Source organism: Ciona robusta, chromosome 7 (assembly GCF_009617815.1).
Source record: "Ciona robusta chromosome 7, ASM961781v2".
NCBI classification, from domain to species: Eukaryota; Metazoa; Chordata; class Ascidiacea; order Phlebobranchia; family Cionidae; genus Ciona; species Ciona robusta.
Genome location: NC_143241.1, coordinates 5,540,205 through 5,561,291, shown reverse-complemented (window position 1 = coordinate 5,561,291; position 21,087 = coordinate 5,540,205). Strand labels below are relative to the sequence as shown.

Genomic DNA, 21,087 nt, shown 5'->3' with positions numbered 1-21,087 from the left:
TTGTTTTTCGCTAAAACGCGATTCATATTCCTATATCCCATATTCTTAATCGGACCTTTTATAAAATATGAGGGCCGCGGTGAAATGAAACTCACTCTGAAGCATTTTGATCGAGTTACTTCGATTCGACTGAGTTATAAGCCCGGATATGAATCATTGCTTTATCTTGGCTTAAAGCGAACTTGACGTATTTCCTAAGGTGCCGCAACCCGCCAAACTACATTAAGTGCCTATATATCCGACTGTCTGTTAGAAAATACGACTCAATAAAAATCAATGTCACAATTTCAATTTCTGACTGTGGTAACGACGAAATGATCGGCTAATTGCGCACACGTAAATATAAACGCGCGAGTTTTAAACACACACACACAGAAAACAAAACATTTTAAAAGGACTAACAGAAATGTTAGCATTTTACCCAAAAAAAACTATAAAATAATCGTTATAATATTACAAAAGATCAAGGTAATTTAAGCATGAAAACAGAGTCGATATATTTAATAAACATCTGCGTTATTAAGTGTTCAACGTATCTTAAACACCAGTGTGTTCTATTTCGCACTGAGTTGTATAAACGTAACATAAGTTTGCGGTTACATATATCCGCACAGTAGGAGTTCACAGAATGGCTATACATCGTAATTATAAAACACCGTATCTTCTAACCGCTATCCTAAAAACGTTATATGTCTAACCTTCAATAATGGTAAGGCAAGAATGCAGGGATATTACACACTTCGATGACTGCTTCGACCTTAAAATGGCCGACGAGCCTTAAAATTCAATACATATGGAAAAATATACAGAAGCAGTTGGGCTAGTGTGTTATTTTAACGTCTGCTTCAACGTAGTTAGGTGCTTGTTCGAAATGTAGTTGTGCTTTAAGAAGTTTTATATTAGATAATTTCTTTCGGCGAACTAAGATAGAAAACTGAATTCTGAAGAGACGGAAACTCTATACGGCTGATAAACCCATATCATGTTTCAGCATGCTGCCTGAGGTGATAGTTCTAAAGTGAATAGCAGAGCTGTTCCACCACCAAACTCTTGGTGTCAAAAAAACGGTGAATTTTTTTATAGTTGTAACGTTTAGTAATAGCAGTGTATAAAATAATGTACGATAAACATGGGTAAAAAAATTAATTATATATATTGTATATATATATATATATATAATTGCAACTTATATATAGTAGGTTGGGGTAAAATGGTCTATGTTTTCACTCTCTTTTACAGTCCCATTTGGTGGTAAATAAAGAATATTTATAAAATTATATAACTGTATCTTTACGACTCTAAAATAGCGTTGTTAATTGTTAAAACGCGATTTGGAAATTTGGGATGTAAAATCGAAACCGTATCCATGTTGCCCCACATTATTTTGGCCGAAAATATCATTAGACCCGTATAGGTCTAGCTTGCTAATTATAGAGCAGGCCTATTGTGGGGGCGACGGGACACTTTGGCACATAACGTTGAAGTATAATGAACGTATTTTAAACAATTAACAACGGTCTATGGGAGTCGTGAGGATACGGTTTTATAATTTTTTGTTATGTAAGTATATAGTACTGTATCACAAGATAAATTCCGTTAAAACACATTCCAATATTTCCTAATCCTTTTTTTAACAATTACCAAGATTCGTGAACATACGGTTATAAAAATCTGAAAATCCTTTGTAGATCTTACCCCAACCTACTGCAATAATTGTATTGGGCAAGACAATTAATCATGTCTCTCTGTTGGGTTAGACAACATAGATATATTTCATGCCACAGTAATTATTATCTTTTTTGTCCAATTTGGCAGAAAACAAAGAATATTTACAGAACAATTTTACCGTATCCTCACACTTCTTAAAAGCTGTTGTTAATTGTTAAAAACAAGATGAGGAATTATGGGGTGTTAGGTGTTATTGAAATCCATCTCATCCAACAGGACTATGTAGTATAGTATAGTATAGTATAGTATAGTATAGTATAGTATAGTATACGGCGGGGGAAGATGGGACGCCTTATTATTCTGTTTTCCCGTCACTTTTGGTAGTAAACAAAGAAAATGCAAATAATTATAAAACCGAATTCTTACGACTTTCATATAGACAGTTGTTAATTGTTTAAAACACGATCAAGATATTTGGATATCATGTGATCAAGGTGTACCGTCTTCCCCCACCCTACTATATAACCGGTTTCAAAATTCCCACGTTTTATGAAAAACAAGGCATTTTTGGGCCTTTATAAATAGCTTGAGATTTTTCGGTTTCAATCGATCAAAGATGCGGCGTGCGAACTCGGTGCTTTGTCGCCACTTTGTTTGTTTGTTTCTTTGTTTATCTGTCGCGATCGCCCGCGCGCGATGCCGCATCAAACCACCTTTAACTTGCCATTAGCGCAACGCGGGTGACGCTTCACTAATACCTCCGCACCACCAAGCACGAGGTGTATGAATGTATACTGGAATATTAAGACCGGCGAAATGGGTTGTTTTCAGGACATTTGGGATGTTTTTTGTCCGAGTGCTTGGCGTAGCGTAGAAGGTCCGCCAAAAACGCGTCATTCCGCGTCCGTAATTAACCACGGCGATGGTTTTTCGATTAAGATTGGAAATCGAAGCGACTTTACGCCAGTCGCCGAAAACGGAGCCGTATCCATATAGGATATGATGCAGGCCGATAGAAACATGACTTCTGAAAAATAAACAAACCTTCAGCCGATGCCGCCCTTTGAAGACGCCGAGCTGCCGCGGGCTAGAAAGCGAGACGGAGGTATAGGCGGCGGAAAAGCGTAGAAAAAATGGCAAACAGTTTTGAACAGAGAGGCTCGTATAAGCCACACCGTTCGAAAGTGCCGAGTGTAGGAGCAGGGCAGTGCGTAATAGCGTTCAATGGCATTGGTAGAATTGTAATTTGAAATATAAGAAGGGGCCAGATAACAAAAGCTTAATGGGTTTGGTTATTTGAATTTTTCGCGCGGATGTAAACCGAAACTTCGTGCCGTGTTATTAGAATAAGGCCGGAATATCAGGTATTAGATCAGAGGATAAAATTGAATATTAGAACTTAATATAAACCGAGCGTAAGGGCTAATTTGTAAGTAGTAATTGATCTGAAGCGACATTCGCTCGCGATGGATTAGCCAAAAGTAAAGCATAGCGGCTTCAAGGCCATTAGTACCTATCACTTAGAAGTAATCACGCCATACCAAAAGCTCGCGTGTTGGCCTGCTCGGGCAAAGCGAATCTCTGCCGAAAGAAAATTATGTGTGGGCTCTATAATCCTTAAATGTGGACCCGTATATCGTGTAATATCAGCGCCACAGCAAGCCTAAAATGAGGCACCCAAGGTCCATAATCTGTAAACCGCGATGCGGTTATATCTCTATCATTGAAAAAGTGCTTATTGGATTCTTATAGTGAGACATATCAAAAGCGTGCAGGGGATATCATAAAATGGGGGGTAGTGGTATAAATATAAATACAGAACCGGTGCCAGTCATTATCCCGGCGCAATAAGTATAGTTAAGCCACTTATACGCATTATTATCGCACTCTCATGCAGCATAGCTTATACAATGATCATACCCGATTCTTGCTTAACGTACGTTAAGGATAAATGGGACACATAATTTACCAATTTACTTGTTTTGTTCGTTTTAAAACTTCCAGTTTTTGGTGGGGTTTTCATATGGGTACAGGCTGACTATCTATATCATAAGACCCTTGTTTTGATATTGGCTTATCGGGTGTTACACATTTTAAAAAACGTGGATAATTACTAGGCTTTGTGGACTTAGTTGCTGGTAAATGACTCGGAGACATTAAAATAACATTCGTACAGTCTCGGTAATGTCTTGGACGATTGTACAACGCATACATTGCATTTAGAATAGAATCACACTACTGTATTCAGTGTTCGACCCGTTACAAGCTGTGGTATTCTGCATGAGTCAATGCAAATGTTATCGTGTTTACTGAACTGCAGCCTACATGTTTTTCGAAAAGTGTGGTTTTAGCCATTTTTAAAATTTCTTATAACAATAGTCAAGCATTAATTAAAAAAGTCGAAAATTTGAACTTTATTTTTGGGTCACATCGAAATGATAAAAAACGCTATTAAAAATTTCCTAGCGCGCCTCTACCAAAAGCATCCGCCATTTTGTTTTTCCCTCCGCCATATTATGCCGTAGGTTTGAATAGTCGTAACGCAGCTATGGTTTAGGCGCCAGTTAAACAGTACAAATAACGCCACAATACAGCTTTGAACTTTTTACATGATTTACTAATAGTAAGATTTAAACTAAATTAATAAAAAACTAAAAATACCTATAAATCTTATAATACACAAGCAATAAATAGTATACTAATTAAAAAGTTAAAAAACTTTAAACAAAACATTGCAGACAGAAAATACCATATTATACGTTACCATATTAAAGTCTAAAACTGTAAACGAAACAAGACAGAAAGAAAAAACACCATAATATACGTTGCATATTTAACATGATATTTATTCTTCAGTTACAAAAACTGGTTTCAATTTAGCGTTTGTTTATTATACCTTGCTGGTCATTTTCTTCCAACTTTCCAAGCGAAGGGACAAAGGGAAGGAAGATCAAAAGGAATCTATCAAAAGTAATGGTTATGGTGAGACGTGATTAGAATATGATACTGATGGTGTATAAGGGTGTGCATGCTGGAAAGGGTTTAATGTAGTTGTATGTATGTTTAAGTTTGGCATGTTTCTCATGAAGACTTTTAAGTGTGGCATATTTTTCATGGAGACTTCTAAGTGTGGCTTACTTTTCATGAAAGCTTTTAGATGCGACATATTTTTAAGAAAACTTTTTAAGTGTGGCATCTTTATTATGAATTCTTTACACTTTTTAAAAAAAGTCAAGATTATAGTACGGTGCTGCGCCTTTCGGTTTTAATAAAGCATATTACTGCGGGGTAAGATGGATACCGGTAGTCCACAATATCCAATGTTTCCCAATTGTGTTTTTAACAATTACCAACGCTCTTTTTGAGCCTTAAGGATACGGTTGTATAATTCTGTAAATATTTTTTCGGTATTACTAAATGGGAAAATAAAGGAGATAGTAAAAAAACAAGGACCGTATTACCCCAACCTAGCGTATGTTAATTTACGCTTTGAGTTTTTATAGATTCGTTATATGAAATCTTAACACTGTGAAGTGAAAAATGGTTTCCTTTGGGAGCATATGCATCATTACTATTCATGGTGATTTAAAACAATTCGTTTCCTGTTTTTAGTCGCAACAAAACTACCGCAAAATCACCGCCTTTTGCTCGGCGAACTTAATACTTCCTCGCTTCGCAATAAAGGACATGGCGACACGACTTCTAATGTACAGAGTCGACCGCTGGTAGCTGTACCTGAAGCACGTGCGCGTCGACTACGTTCTACTGCGTAAAGAGGATTAATCGCTGTAATAAAGCGCGTCCGATTCACTTTCGTTCGTGTCGTACCTGCACCGAAAGCGTGTAAAACAAGCTAGTATTTATTCCAATTGTTTTTGCGCCGTTCGTGTTTATTGTTTGATGTTCGAACGCGGTTTTGACAATCAATTCGCGGCTAACGACTCTTAATTGGACAGAAAGTTTTGTAGGCTTTAAAAATCTAATTTTAACAGTGTCCACGCTTAAAAAATGTCTTTCCTTGTACGGATGGGTCAGTCAGTTCTTAAGGGTGGGGCTGGTTCTGTAAGACGTGTGTGAATAAGTTCGGAGAATAATACTGACTGTCCCGAAAATGAGTAATCCACACACGAATCATCACGTGTTTCGAGCTATTTTGGCGGCACCTGTAAGTCTTATGCCGGTGTATAGGCGGAGTCTAGTATGGGATTAAACTGGGCTGACCAGAGTTGTATTACTGCATATATATTTCCGTGAGCATAATCTGGAATCGCAATCTGCATGGGCGTCATTGCGATGATGGAGTCCTGTTATAAAAAAATGGAAATATGTAAGTTGATGGGTTGAAACGAATGCTTAGATACCGTCGTTGCTACAATACACGTCGATTGCATCCGTTTCGTGGGTCGCATTACCACTTTGGGAAAGTTACGTAACTTGTTGTTTGTTGGTGCTCTGCTTTTGCATTATGATGCAACAGGTGCGACGCGCAGGCGCAAGAAAGGACCGAACAATAATATACAAGAGCTCAAAACAAATAAACCGCTCTGTATCCGCCACCCCCACGATCGTAGCGGTCCGCGGCGGCTATCGCCTTTGATACGAATCCAAAAGCCTTGTATCGCGCAAGAACAACGCTTCGGGCCGCGCGCGTGTGTCGCGACGTGAGAGCGACAAACGAATGTCAGTGTTTCCGAAAAGCCAAAAAATTCTTGGCGAAAATCGAACGCTTGATCAGAATGCTATTTAAACGATTTTGCGAAACATGGAAAATGGAAATATTTTAAGGTTAAAATAATGATTTTCGGTGGTTTTGTTTAAATTGTAACACTGAAGAGCTGGTACATACCAGAAGAGGTCACGTCGTAGTTGTTTGGCGTGTTTAAACCGTTTCTATCAACACCATACGCTTGTCTTTCTGTACGGCAATCTCTCTTGTGATCTGAACATGTTCCCTCCGCCTTACTGGCTATTTATACCCTAGACATGAGGCATGGCAGGTTTGGAAATGCATGGAGCAAACTCACCATGTCCCATAGATTATTCGGCCGATAAAACTGCGATGGCTTTTTGATTGACTTGTACCAACAAGTCGTTTTTACCGGCTCACTAAAAAGTATTCACGTTATTTCTAGCCGATATTAGGCCGCAATTTCCGTCAAAAGCCCGCATACTTTTAACGGTGATTAAAAAGTGCATTTTCCAGCACTTTTTGCTTTGTGACACTATTTTAGGCACCCAGTGGTGTCCAACATTGTGTGCTATTGAACAAGGCCATTAAATTCTGCCTCGTATCGACCCTTTGCTTGACATGTATGCACTTCATATAAGCATTGAGCCGACAAAGCACTTTTCTCATGCGACCTATGAACGGACGAAATGTTTTTATAGAAGAACGCCGTTAGATACCAGCCGCTGATAAAATCACAAGTTCGTCATATCGAATGGCTCGCGCATAATTCACCCGATGCTCATTTGAGAATCGCACGCTAGAATCGATAGGTTGAATGACGATAAAAGTGCAAAAAATACATCTAAACATAACATATATTGGGGCGGAGGAAGATGGAACCTCTTTTCACCCTTTTTTTTGTACCATTAGGTAATAAACAAAAGAACATCCAAAGAAATATAAAACTGCATTCTTACGACTTCCATAAACCGTTGTTAACACAATCAGAATATTTATATATTATGTACTAAATGTGTCCCGTCTTACCCCACCCTGCCATAGGTTGCATGGGTGTGTTTTCCAATAACTTTTGGCATTAGAGCTAAAATCTTTTGTGTTTTCCAATAACGTTTGCATTAGAGCTAAAATCTTTATGTCGTATTTTTTTGTAAAATAACTTTAAATTTATTGCCTTTTATAGGTTGAATCTATGTTTTTTTACCAGATTCTACAAATTATTATACTTTAACTCTATAAACGTAAAGCGCATTTAAACATATCTTGATCGCGAAAATTTTCTTAAATTGGGGTATAACACGCGTTCCTTTGTCGGTAGTGTTAAAGACATATAGAACAATAAATCTTTTATGAATTTTTTTATAATTATTTCCAGCTATAATATACATGGCTATGCTTGCCTTTAATTTAGCCGTCAGTTACCGGTCATTGGCAACCGACGTGACAGAAACGAGCGATTAAAACATACGAACCATATAATAACTCCGACTGGGCTTATTAATTAAGGGCGCAGCACCTGTTGAGATAGGTTAAACATCTAAGGCCAGGAAACTAGTCGAAGTGGGCCGCAGATAAAACGTGACCTTCTCCGAAATTGAATTTAACTTTAATTGGCAATTGATTTCACTTTCAGCACGCAGAGAGTCAAATGAGCGCCTACGGTTACAACTACGAGCCCGCCGCTGCGGCATCGGGATATCTAGCCAACTCCCGCGGGCCTTCGACGTTCGGGAACCCGGCAGCGAGCGGGTATGGGATGCCGGGTCGGCCTACGGGTCCCCGTACGGCTCTGTAACTCAATCGGCTGCGATTCAAGGCATCTCTGCATCCGTGGCATCCGGAGTGAGTCCAGTCTCTCACCCGTCGCACCATCAGCATGGGATGCAAGGAGCAGCTTCGGGATACTCGAGTGCTCCTCCTCTAGGATCGGGGTCCGGAGGATTCCATGGCTTCTCACCAGCAGCTTATGCTCCAACTGGACACTCATCTTACGGAGGACTGATGAACCAATACCAGAACTGCCAAGGAATAGGAGAATCTGTTCTCCACCAAGGTAAGAAATCGGACTGTTTAATATTTTAAATAAGACGCCATATGTAAGAAGTAGCTCGGAAGTCATTTGGTTTCGCTCAGGTTTAATTAAACTCAAGTTGCAGCAGCTGTTGTTTTCCAGACACGGACAAAGCGCGTCATTTTAAAATAGAGCATATATAGCTTTGCCGTATATAGTCATCCTCACTGGTTTATGTAAGATACCATAGACATGTATGGCGAGTTGCCTAATTTGATTGACAGGCGTGGGCGTTTACTTTGTGATACGTCATGAAGTGGGCAGGTTTTTCGGAACGTTGTAAATTCGGTCGCGACACGACAACCTTGTCACGACGCCCCTCGAACTGACAATGCCAATCACGAATAACGGTGCTGGTGTGTATAGGCACCGCATGAACACTATCATTAGTCTATTGAGCAGAATCGGCATACCGTTTCAGCACAGCGAATCGCCGGTACAATGAAATACACAACGGTAAAAAAAATCGTTCAAATTTATGGAAAACTTCACCGTTGGCTAACCGTTGAAATTTGAAACAAAGCGTGTGAATTATATGATTCGAAAATGACTATTTCGGTTCCGAGACTCCGTATTACCATTCGGCCGTAAAGTTCGGCAACTTCTGAGCTTATTTAAGATTTCCTTGTCAAGTTCAAAGCATTTTCACCGATGTAGTGGTCGTGGGAAAGTAAAGCAGCAAACTCGTTCAAGCGTAACGCCTACTTCCGCATGCTGTACAAGTCAAAATGACGTCATTAAATCCAATTTTCCCAGAGTAACTGTTGTTAAGATAGAACAGTACAATCGGGGGCGATGAAAACTTAGATGTCCTTTGTACATTTACGACTCGGTTTTGGAGCCAGCAAGTCGAAATGAAGGATCGTAAACGTTTATTGTGCGTTTGGCGTATTCTTGGTTCTAGTCTTAAAAGAAAACTCAAAATAGAGACAAAAAAACTAGGTTTGGAAATCTTTCATTACTGTACTTGACGGTTTTGTTACATAGTGCAGTGATGATGCACAGGCTTTAAACCTTCTTGCGGTCCGCGATGGCAGTTCTAATAAGTTGCATGAGCGAAACAAGATATCCGATGGGTAGGGTTCACTTTCCCAGAGGTATACAGCAACGTTTAGTGCCCGGGGCGACGCTTCAGTGCTTTGGAAAATGACTGGCAATTTTATATAGGACGCTGCTAGTGCTTTGATGGTTTCACGTGGATATTGCTGGCCATAGCAGCCTGTTTGAAGTCGACTGTTCCGGTCATTATATTCGCTATTCTCAGCTACATGAACTGAGCAAACTAAAAACAAAACGCACTCGTGACTTTGCGGGTTTAAATCTTTTAGGAACACTGCGGAAAAAATGCAACAAAAAACCTTGCCTGGCTTAAATATGAAAGCTGGTATATAGTAGGGTTGGGGGAGGACGGTAAACCTTTAGCACACAATATCCAAATATCCTGATCGTGTCTTAAGTAATTAACAACAACCTTTGAAAGTCGTGAGGATACAGTCTTATAATTCTTTGAATTTTCTTTGTTCACCAAATGGGACGAGAAAATAAAATAAAAATGTATCTGATCTTCCCCACCCTAGTATATATATTTTATGAAATGTAACATTCATATAGAGTAAACGACCAATGCGGGAACAGTTACCAATTAATGGACACCTAATCAACACGTTCTGTGGTAAACCTAATGAAATTATTACGTTACCGTATTGGTATGTTGGTTTGGCCTCATGTCTCGAGCAAGGTGAAACTTGTATTTAAACCGTAAGAGTGACTTAAAAATAGATATGCGCGATCTAATTCAGTTATAAGGCGATTAAAACATTGCTTTGAATTCTTGGATTCTAGGAGTTAGGGCAAAAAGAGCAACAGAATCTGCCACTTTTGTTAGATGCTCGAAATAAATTCAAAGATTATTTACTGAGTAGATTTTTCAAGTCACCAGCTTCTAGTCAGGCGTTCCATAAACTTCTAAAGGCGATTCAGGGCGGTATTAGATTCAAAAAAACATTCGGCCGAGCGAGATGGCAGCTAGCTGTGTTGAGAACAGGCTAATCCGCAATGGATTTTGTTCGATTTTAGCTGGATTATCCAGCACGTCGAAGCTCGGCGAAAGTTTTCAAGGCAGGAGCTCGCACGTGCACCGCCCGACTGGGATTAAAGACGAAATTAATTTTAATTTGTGGTTGCCAGCACTTTGACAAGAGTGTTTCTTGGAGTTGAAAAGGTGTACAAGTGCACGGCGGGATATTTCCGTTTTAATTTACCTTGCTCCGACTAGCAAAGGCGGAAACGTCCTGATTTAAAGGCATGGTGTAGTCCAACACACCATTTTTACTAATAGGTCAATTTATATCACTGTTTTGTTTTAGGATAGTCGAGTGGGGTAGGACGGGAGAACTTTAGCAGATAATATCCAAATATTCTGATCGTGTTTTAAACAATTAACAACAATCTATGGGAGTCGTGAGGATACGGTTTTATAATTCTTTAAATGTTCTTTGTTTACAACCAAATGGGACGAGAAAATTGAATGTGTTCCATCTCCCCCCACCCTATTTTACCTTTAAAATATAGGTGTCGCTTTACTAATTGACCACAGACTAAATGCTTTCAACCCAAAGGTGTAAAAATTGTGTAACGCAACACCTGAAATCTGCGACTAAACATTAAATTATTGCATGCTAAAGCAGCGCTTTAAAACAGGCCCATAACAGACTGAATTTCAAAAATTATAGCAGTTATCAAGTAATGAATACGAAACGGTTATATAAAGCCTTGGGTTAGCTGGATTACGGACAATAAGACGACTTTCACGGTGTACAGCTATTCTGCGATGTCAAATTAATAATTCAGCATGCTCCGACTAAAGAAAGGGAATTTCTAATGAACTTTCTACGCCCGTGAAAACTTATGACACGCTTGTACATATTTTACGAGATCATTTTCAGTTTTTAATTAGAGCTGTACCCCTCCTGGTATTTTAGTGAATTTACATACGGTTCCAAAGCATGTTATATCGTGTAAAAAACATTCCGACTTCAACAGACTGAATATATTTTTCGTATTCGCACTTTAAACAACAGTTATAGTTTTGACTTAAGAATAATTCCCACAAGTTTTGTCGATACTTTTGCATTTGGTATCCCTATAGTCGGTGTGTCCTGTAACTAACAGCATAAGTTTCTTCGTTTGGGCAATATATATATGTATATATGAACTTTATACAAGTAGTAAGCCATGACAATTTAAGGCAACTGCCGCCATTTTGTTAGTGGAAAATACAAGAGTGCTTCGCGTACCGACGACCCTAATAATTAAACCAGACTAATCACTTTTGGGCAACAGGTTTTATAAGACTTTATACAGATAATTTTGGGGTAAACTAATTTTATACCATTTAATTTAAACCATAGTTTATAGCATGGTTGAGGTGTACCAGTATATGTAGATATACATATGCACAAGCCTTGGTCTTATTTTGAGTTTACACGATTACGGTTTACTACCATTAGATTATCACCGCTACATCAAATAGCCTACCGCACTCAAGGTAAACTAACAAACGGACTATTACAATTATCCGCTGTAACATAGCACACTACAAGCTGGTTAGGTCCCGCACGCCACAATCGGATTTCGTTTGTCTTATGACAAACAAACGGCATTGTGACGTAGCGCCTAAGGTCGCCTGTGACCACGGTCAGCCGTAAGCTGTACGTTTACATCGGTATTACAGCCCATAAAGACGTTTTAACAACACGGTAGACATAAAAACAAACACAGTTCAAACGAGACAAACCGGTGACACGGGGCGAGTAAAATACATAAGATTCTGTACTCTATCAGCCATTTTACCTTTTTAAATTACCATTTTTGCTCTGTGCAATAAGCTTGACACTCCTCAAGCCAAATACACATACATACCAGCATTTCTTAAGCAGACTTCAGACGTGATATACACTTACAGGTATCCATTTATACTTTACAATACTGTATTTAAAAAATTACCAATTAAACTATCATAGGAATTTAGTACTTTAAAAAGTCCTAAAAAATTGGCAGATATTGAGTTTTTTTCGTTTCCAGTACTTGACATACAGTTAAAAACTCAATCAGTTTTATGCCCAGCAGAATAGGCTGTAATTTTGAAACACGTCAGCTCGTTTTCCCACGCAGTATGTCCAAACGTATCATTACATACGTGCTGGGTCTGCTTGCCCCCGTTATCATTCAGCACTAGACCCGTATATCATTCAACCCCAGCAATATTTGGCACCCAACGTTATAACAATCTATAGTAGATTGGGGTAGGATGGTCATTGTTTTCATTCTTTTTTTAGTAGTAAACAAAAATATTTTTACGAACTTGAAAACGGTACCCTCAGCTTTTAGCTATAGCGTTGTTTGAAACATGTTACTGAATTATGAGATATTATGTGTAACGGAATCCATCTTACCCAGCAAGAATATATGTGCTGTGTGGCTTCAGTCATTGTAGCGTGTTCGGTCATGGTCACTCGAGCGCTACATTACCATCGTTGCCACAATTCTTAAGAGTACTAGCATAGGATCTCAAGTTCGAATGCTTAAGCCGCTCAGGAATTCGGGGACCAATACCGCGTTTTTTGCTGCTGGCTACTAGCCACTTGAATAATACATCGACTGCAATGTGTGATATGATTACGACATAGCTTTGGTATTAAAAGTGCGAAAATTTCGTCTCTGTTTTAATATTGCGGTAGCTATTAAGACCACACATTTTGTAGTGAGTTACAAGTGATTTGAGACACCTACTTTCGTTAGAAATCTGGCACGTACTTGTAAAGGCATTACTGTTGAGTCGGGCCCAACTCTGTAGTGTCAAGATTATAAGTGCTCTGCAATCACATGAAGAGTAACGTTACGTTGATTTGTTTTGAGTGAAAACGAAGTTGGTGGGGAGAGGGGTGAGTTCCCGGTGCACAGCCCCGGTAGATCCGGCATAACCCAGAGTCTTTATACCCGCATCCAACTTAAACCACGATTTAGGCAACGCTCACATCAAAAGCGCCGTTTACGCATGGGAGTCAGGGTAAACATAATGGCATCGAGCGAGTCATCACTCAGACGCAGATAAAAGACTCTCTCCGACCCCGCCACGCGACACCCACAACATCGAGCAGCTGCGCTTGTGTCGAAAGGACCGGGATTTATTGGAGAAAGCTCCGAAATTTGCGACGCTTTCGAGTTTGCTTTCGGTCGCCATGCCTGTCCGAACAGTTTGATCTCGCGTACTCAACTCGAACGATTCTGTAACTTAATAACTGGGTTGACGTGGTCGCGTAGTGGACGATATTGCCCCTAATGTCACAATAGAAATGGTCAGTCCACTCAACACTATGACATTACATACAAAACACTCTTCATTTGGAAATAAATGCTTAGGTCATCGCGCTTTAATAAACGTTGGCTCGGTTCCACAATTCGAGCAAAACGAGTATAGACGGCGGATGAATTAATCCCATGTCGCCTGAGTTCGATAACGGTCAGAGAAATTGTAAAACATTTGACCGACACGACGCAAGGCATGGAGCTTGGCTCGTTGTAAGTGGATTTTTCTTTTAACCTGATTTGAGCTAGAGGCTGATGCCGCATCCGGATTGGATGGCAATTATGGGCTAAGAACGAATGAGAACGACTGCGCTTTCCCGTCGCAAACTTAATTGCACGTTCGTACTCGACGGACTGCCGTGGACATGTCCGACATCGCGCATGCGCGGCCGTTGCCTGGCAACTGAGCACGCCCGAGGGGCAACAGTGGTACGAATCTTTGGGGGCGTGACGTCATCAAAATCGCCGTGAAATCGTCGCCCGTACCACGCCCATACGACGACTGGCTCATTAAGCCGTATTTCGTGTTTCGGGAGTTGTTGAATGGCGTTTGGAAACCGCCTTTCTGTGACAATTTGCAGGCCATAAAACGCCGTAAACTAAAAGGACGCGTGGAGGGCATGCGACCACAACTCACTTCGCATTCAGTACGACGTATAGAACCAACGGTAATTGCATTATACATTTGGAGACACTTATGCGTCCAACTGATCCATATCTCGTCAGTAGATGTAAATTTAATCTTCCCTCCCGCGTAACAGATACGCCAAATGTTACTTTATATCGCAGGAAACCAATACGCGTCGAATAATGTTTTCATTTTGCCGAACATTCGTGCCTGCTCTGACGTCCACGTGTGTCGGCCATTAGTGGTGTTTACCTCCACGATGAGCAACGCGCAAAGTTTGCCGAAGCGTCCGAGTGGAAAGTTTGCCGAGGCGACCGAGTGGAACGTCCACGCGGGTCGTGGCTTGATTGAAATTCCGCGGCAGATCAGATGTAGCCCGGTCCTTTCAAGTCTCTCGAAACATCACACACACTAACCGAGTTATCCAAGTTTAGCGGATCTACAGGGCCCTTTTTGACCGCCCCCGCTTTAGCCCTAGGTGTTTTAAAAAGCGCCGCAATTTTCTGCTACATAAAATGGAGACGGTAAAAAGAATAGAAAATCGTGAAACTCCTAACGTTTTTCTAAAGTTAGGTTAGATGAGTTTATAGCTTAAAATACACAATAATTTAATATATAGTTGAGCTTACAAAATGGCCTGCTACAAATCAAAAAACGAATACCGTTGTGGGGGGGGGGTTGTTAAAAATGCATCAGTCACCGCTAAGATCAAATCAAACTTATTTGGCAAACGCCTTATAGGTTCTAGTTTTGATCAATCTTTTTAGTTGTACCAACAAGCATTAGAAACGTCACGTTTTTTGAGTGAAGGCAAACGCCCCCACACCTAAAACCACCTCCAAGCGTTTAACTGTGAGTATAGCAACAGAAACTGCATAGATTTGAAAAATCTTTTGTTTATCCCAATCACATGGCGCGTCCGGTCTTTCAAGCGGTCGAACGTGTAAATAAAAATCAAATAGAAATATTAAACTTAACCTGCAGAGCGGGGACCTGGGAGTACCGGTGTCGAGCAATTTGTGGTCTTTCTGTTCGCTCATCCGTGTTGCATTTAAAAGCGGTATAGGCGAGTTGAAGCGAAGGTCAGATCTAGTAAAATAAATGCTTGGGTAACATATTTTCACTTTACGTGACTTGACTTTAAAGGTTAACGCCTCGAACTGGACTGTTAGAAATGTTTGAAATTGACCAAAACAATGAGAGTAAAATGTATAGGCCTGGATTCTTTGATTCCGTTATTACAGAAGACGCAATCGGGAAGACCAAAGTGTATACGGATCGTAAATCTGTAATATTTGGCGCCGGGGAGCCCGTTTACTGACTAGACAGATGTCAATGCCGTTTCCTAATTAATAACCACAGAATATTGGGGTATACTGGGTTGGAAAACGCCGCGGTGTTTATTTCTCGGATTATACGATTCAGTACGGAAATTAATAGTCGGTGGTACAGACTTTATAAATAGCATTAATTTTTTTTACGATTTTTGGCGTTTTGGTTCGAGTTGGAGGTAAATAAACTGTAGTACTGTGGGGTAAGTTGGATACCGTTAGCACTTAATATCCCATATTTGCTCATCGCGTTTTAAACACTTAGAAACAATCTTTTGGGAGCCGTGAGAGTACAGTTAAATAATTCGTTAAAAATATTTTGTTTACTTCCAAAGGTGAAGCGACAAGGGAATGAATACATGTTCTGCCCCATCCATCTTACCCCGTCCTACAACTATAAACATCGTTGTTTTAAGGCTTAACATAATATCTTATTTATTGGTGTGTGTCCTTGTATTAGAACAAATATTACGGAGCACTCTACATATCCAGTAATATACCAGAGATTTGAATTGCATTTAAATGTCTCCTAGTTAAATTCGACTATGATTGCATGCCCTAAAATAATGTAACCCGAGCTGGCATTTTGATCTCGAAAGTTACAAACAGTATCCCCAATTTTTGCCAACGATGAGGCCAATTACAAGTTTCAAAGCGTGGATTTATGCTTCTGCTTGTGGTAGTAAGGCAACGGGACGACGATTTTAATACGCACTTATAGACGAAGTAGAGTAGCGCCCGGGGGTGGTAGGCTTTCGCACGCACGCTCGCAACGAAGCAAAACAAGCATATCTGTATCAAAGGAAACTTGTAGCGGCGGTCTTATCTCGGGGCAGCGAGACATCACCAACTGCGCAACAAAAACAATGATCTTGAGTTGAATTTCGGGCCGGCGGACGAGATCTTATCAAGAGGTGACGGGCGATCGTCGTAGCTCCTATTTCGATACGAACGTCTTAATGTCGCCCCAGCTCCGCTCATAGGCGGAGTTTTCATTAGTAAGCGGCGCGGAATACGCGCTAATTTAAAATTCCACTTTAAAATTCATCATTCGAGACGCGACCATTTATTACACGTCAAACAATGTTCAATTTACACTTGTCATTCGAGTGAATTAAAATGATTAAGACTCGCTAATAGAAACAATATATCAACGGGAAGCAGTAGTGAAAATTTATGTCCAATTCTTACAACTGCAATGAATGCTATGTGACGAAACAATGACGTTTTCTGAAACTAAATTTGACAATTCTTTGTTTAGATTTCACCAAGTCAATTAACTTACAAATTTAATATTATTACAGGGCAGTAGCAAAATTTATTGCATAAAACGCACGTCTGTCAAGATTTAGGTTATAAAAATAGCCAAATTGTCGCCCTAAACCCTATGACTGTGTCTTTATTTCCGCAAATTTTCTAAAAACGAACTGAGTCTGAGCTGTGTTCGTTTAGATGCATCCGCCATTTTTCTTGGGAAGCGTTGTATAACTTACGAACACACGAGGGCGTAAGAGTAGCTCGAAACAGTTGAAAGCAAGAAGGCTTACTTAATGGTCTATAAAAGTCACATCATACAAAACAAAATGTCATATATCTCAAACTCACAGAATAATTCTGACAGTCTATACGTGATACTTCTGGCAATCTATATATGGGTGTATTTCTTTTACTTAAGATTAAGTGTCATTACTTACCCATGCGTATTAACAGATACAAATCACGTGATGGGAAGTGACGTCATGCTGGGAAAAGGCAAGAAAAAGAAAATGCGAAAACCGAGAACGATTTACTCGAGTCTCCAACTGCAGGCACTCAACAGAAGATTCCAACAAACACAATATCTCGCTTTGCCTGAAAGAGCGGAATTAGCAGCTACGTTGGGACTCACGCAGACTCAGGTAGTTAGAAAAATTTATTGTTGTAGGGTGGGGTAAGATGGATACGGTTAGCATATAATATTCCATCGTATATAATCGTGTTTTATACAAGCAACATAGCTCTTTTTAAGCAACATAGCTCTTTTTTTTTATCTTACCCCAACCTACTAAATACCGTTAACAAATGCAAAAAAACGCATTCGTATTTTACATTATAGCACAGCATCTAAAATCAAAAAATTTCTACCATAGTTTGGTGCGGACAAAATTTTACCCCAAAAAACAAACGAAGCGGATTTGAGTGATCCAGGGGCTCAAGGGGGGTTGGTTAATTCAATTAAAAAATGACGCCGTGGTTTAGTTACTTTACTCGCTAAAAGTGTTGCGCAGCAGTGACCGATTTTGTAATGCGAGTGATTTGGGCGCGTAAGAGAGTCGGTTTCTTTGATGTTTTATGACCGAATAATTTGCAAGCCACAGCGGGGTCGGGTTCGAAGCAGTGCGAGTGAGTCATAATCAATATAACGAAAACACGACTTTGTTATAGTAAACTAAGAGAGCACGGGTTCGAATCCATATTTGGAAACTATATAAAAACAAGCCTGTTTTGTAAATAATTAAAAAATAACATTTATATGCTATTTTTTCGTAATTCAAAAAAAGTTTTTTTTTTTAAACTAAAAATGGCTTGCTAACGAAAAACAACGTAAATATTGCAACCGCTAGGACGGGCAACCGTTGATTATTTAGAACCTTGATTCCAAATTCTAACGTGCAAGTGCTGATCAATTTGAAAGCAGTTTACGCTGAAGGCGAAATTGACTGGACACTTTCTAAGCCTGGATTTTCTTGGCCGTTGTAAGCCATTATTAGAACAGGCTGCGGTCGGCACTGACATCTGCAGAGTGCGGTTCGCAACTTGGGCATGGCAGTTTCAAGTGGTTAGGCTTAAACGTAACATCTTATTCAAGTCCTATCAAGTTTGATTGGGGAAAATTCCTTTAGTATTCTGAAGTCCTATTTTACGTTGAGACGTAACATAACCTGCGCGCTACTGACACCTCGCGGGTGTGAGTCAGAAGTTATTAATTTTTAACGTATTTAAAATTATAGTTACCGCTTTCAAAAACGAGTTGCTGTACGGCATGTTTTTGCGCGGAAATTAATTTAGCTACCTACGTAGTAGTGCTGGGATGATAGTGTGACGTAATAGAGAGGTCGTGTCGTAATGGGCATGGCGCTTCCTCCGTTCTCCAAATTACCGGCTGTCCGCGGACACTGTCTCAATATTTACACGGGAAGGGCTGGGCAGTCGCCAACGAGCTGCAGAAGAAGTCCGTTGCTTGGCAACGCGCCCACAGTCGATTGGTTGACGCACGAACACACGCACCAATCGCAGCTAAACTTCGCACGAATTTCGCAGACCATCGGTGAACGAGATAACGACTACCTTTGCCTCCTCACAAGTAGTACTTCCCGCAGGCTACGGCTTGAGCTCTGGCCGTCTCACTGCGCCCGCCATTCTTTTGAATGGGAACAATTTCAATCAGAAGACCTTGCCGACCCCGGATAAGACCCGAACCTATAGTTAGGGCAATTTCGCCGCTGAGATTGCCACTTTCGCTCTGATACATGGCCGATACGGTGCCAGATAACGTACGAACAGCAAAACAAACACTGATAGGGCGCATGTAACGGGCGATAATTGTCTTCATAAGTTCGTTAACCTCACTCTCAATCATTTCTCACGTTACTGTTTCTTCCGAGTACGATTCTCAAACTCTCAGCGCCATTTTATAATTTTAAAAAGTAAAACATATATATACCTAAACATCATTTTGTAAACTGCAATAAATACGATATATCTTTACCCAAATTAAACCCGATGTTTCGTTAATTAGTTTATAATGTTTAAACGTAGGTTTCTACGCCATGTAACTAACTAAATGTTCGGTTTTGTTTCAGGTTAAAATTTGGTTCCAAAACCGTCGTTCAAAATGCAAGAAGTTGATGAAACAAGGGATCCACGACAAAGATAATCCTCTTATGTCGCCCGGAAGCAACAGCAGCAACAACAACAATGCTGGCTCCCCTGGATCGATTACGTCACCAATGATGACGTCAATGGCCCCGAACGCGCCCCCGTCCGAGCTGGGCACGCCAGGAAGCACAGCGAACAGCCAGGAAGGTATCATAGGCGGTATACCCCAGCCGACTTCTTGGACCCCGCCATCGGTTGAAGAACAAACATCGCCAATTCCTCAGAACTCCATGTCCCCAAACCACAATATGACGTCCCCGCACCCCAGCGGCGGTGTGAACACGTCACCTTACACGATGATGACGTCACACCACGGCATGACGTCACAGCACCACCAGGCGATGAAAACGGAAATGTCGTCACCGGTACCGACAAACGGAAGTCCGAGCATCATGACGTCATATCCGATAAACAACGGGGCGTTGGTACACGGACCCATTACTGACCCACCGGTTCCCGGGTACGCCGCCGGGCCACCCATGCACCACCAAGTGAACCCGGCCATGCAGCCCCACCATATGATGTCTGCTTCGTTCTGGTACTCTGGCGCCGAGGGAGACCCATCTCAGCAAAACTTACAGCATATGGAGAACCGAGGGATTCGGGACTCGGGTTACTTAAAATAATGAAACGCTTCCATGATATTTTACTCGTAACGACGCAGCGATTTCTCGCTTAACGACAGAAACTCGAAGGTGAAACACCGGCCAAGGACCCGTTGAGATTCCGAAACTGTTCCCACAGCCGCAGACCTTTAGAACGTGCCTTACACATATCATTATATTCACATTGAGTTTTCTGTTTTAAAATCAAACGCTCAATTGCTATAACTCAGCACATACGCCAGCACGACAATAATTGTCCCTATAAGTTGTAGATCAGATGTTATTCACGGCAGCACAAAGATTTGCACAAAACACAAACTTTTGATTTTTATTGGCATTGACATTTCGTGTGTACATATCGTTCGCCTCGACCTGTTTGAGGCACAACCAGTATTTATTAGGCCAATGCGCGTCTTCAAGAGCAAGAGATTTACTTTTCGGGCCTGGCGCCATAGCGGTCTGGTATCGTTTCTTTTTGCGTCGTAATTTGCTACGTTTTTGGGCTACTTTATGTATTTTCTGTGCTGGTCGAAAAACGTGCACATTACACAATTTGTTTACCAACACGCACGTCCACTTTTGCATTCTATTTCACTATGATTCTGCTATTCCATTTTAAAGCGTGCTGGACCGATATATTAGTAAATATAAACATAATTGTTAATAAACTAAAGCTACATCAGTACGTTTATGTACGGTCTGTATATCATATTTTCGGCAATTGTTTTAATAAACATTCAGCACACTTTTTATCGATGTGTTTCTGACTTTTGAAGCTTATTCAGTAACAGCTCATATAACATGTTACATGT

General features: G+C 40.4%; 1 protein-coding gene across 1 annotated transcript; it reads left to right on the top strand.

The window, feature by feature from the left end:
* The first annotated feature begins 4,503 nt into the window (after positions 1 to 4,503).
* LOC149734132 (uncharacterized) lies at positions 4,504 to 21,025 on the top strand. Its single transcript, XM_089881169.1, has 4 exons — positions 4,504 to 4,638; positions 7,989 to 8,408; positions 17,463 to 17,650; positions 19,595 to 21,025. The coding sequence occupies exons 2-4, from the start codon at positions 8,237 to 8,239 to the stop codon at positions 20,294 to 20,296; spliced, it is 1,062 nt and encodes a 353-aa protein (XP_089737295.1). The 5' UTR covers positions 4,504 to 4,638; positions 7,989 to 8,236; the 3' UTR covers positions 20,297 to 21,025.
* The last annotated feature ends 62 nt before the right edge of the window (positions 21,026 to 21,087 follow it).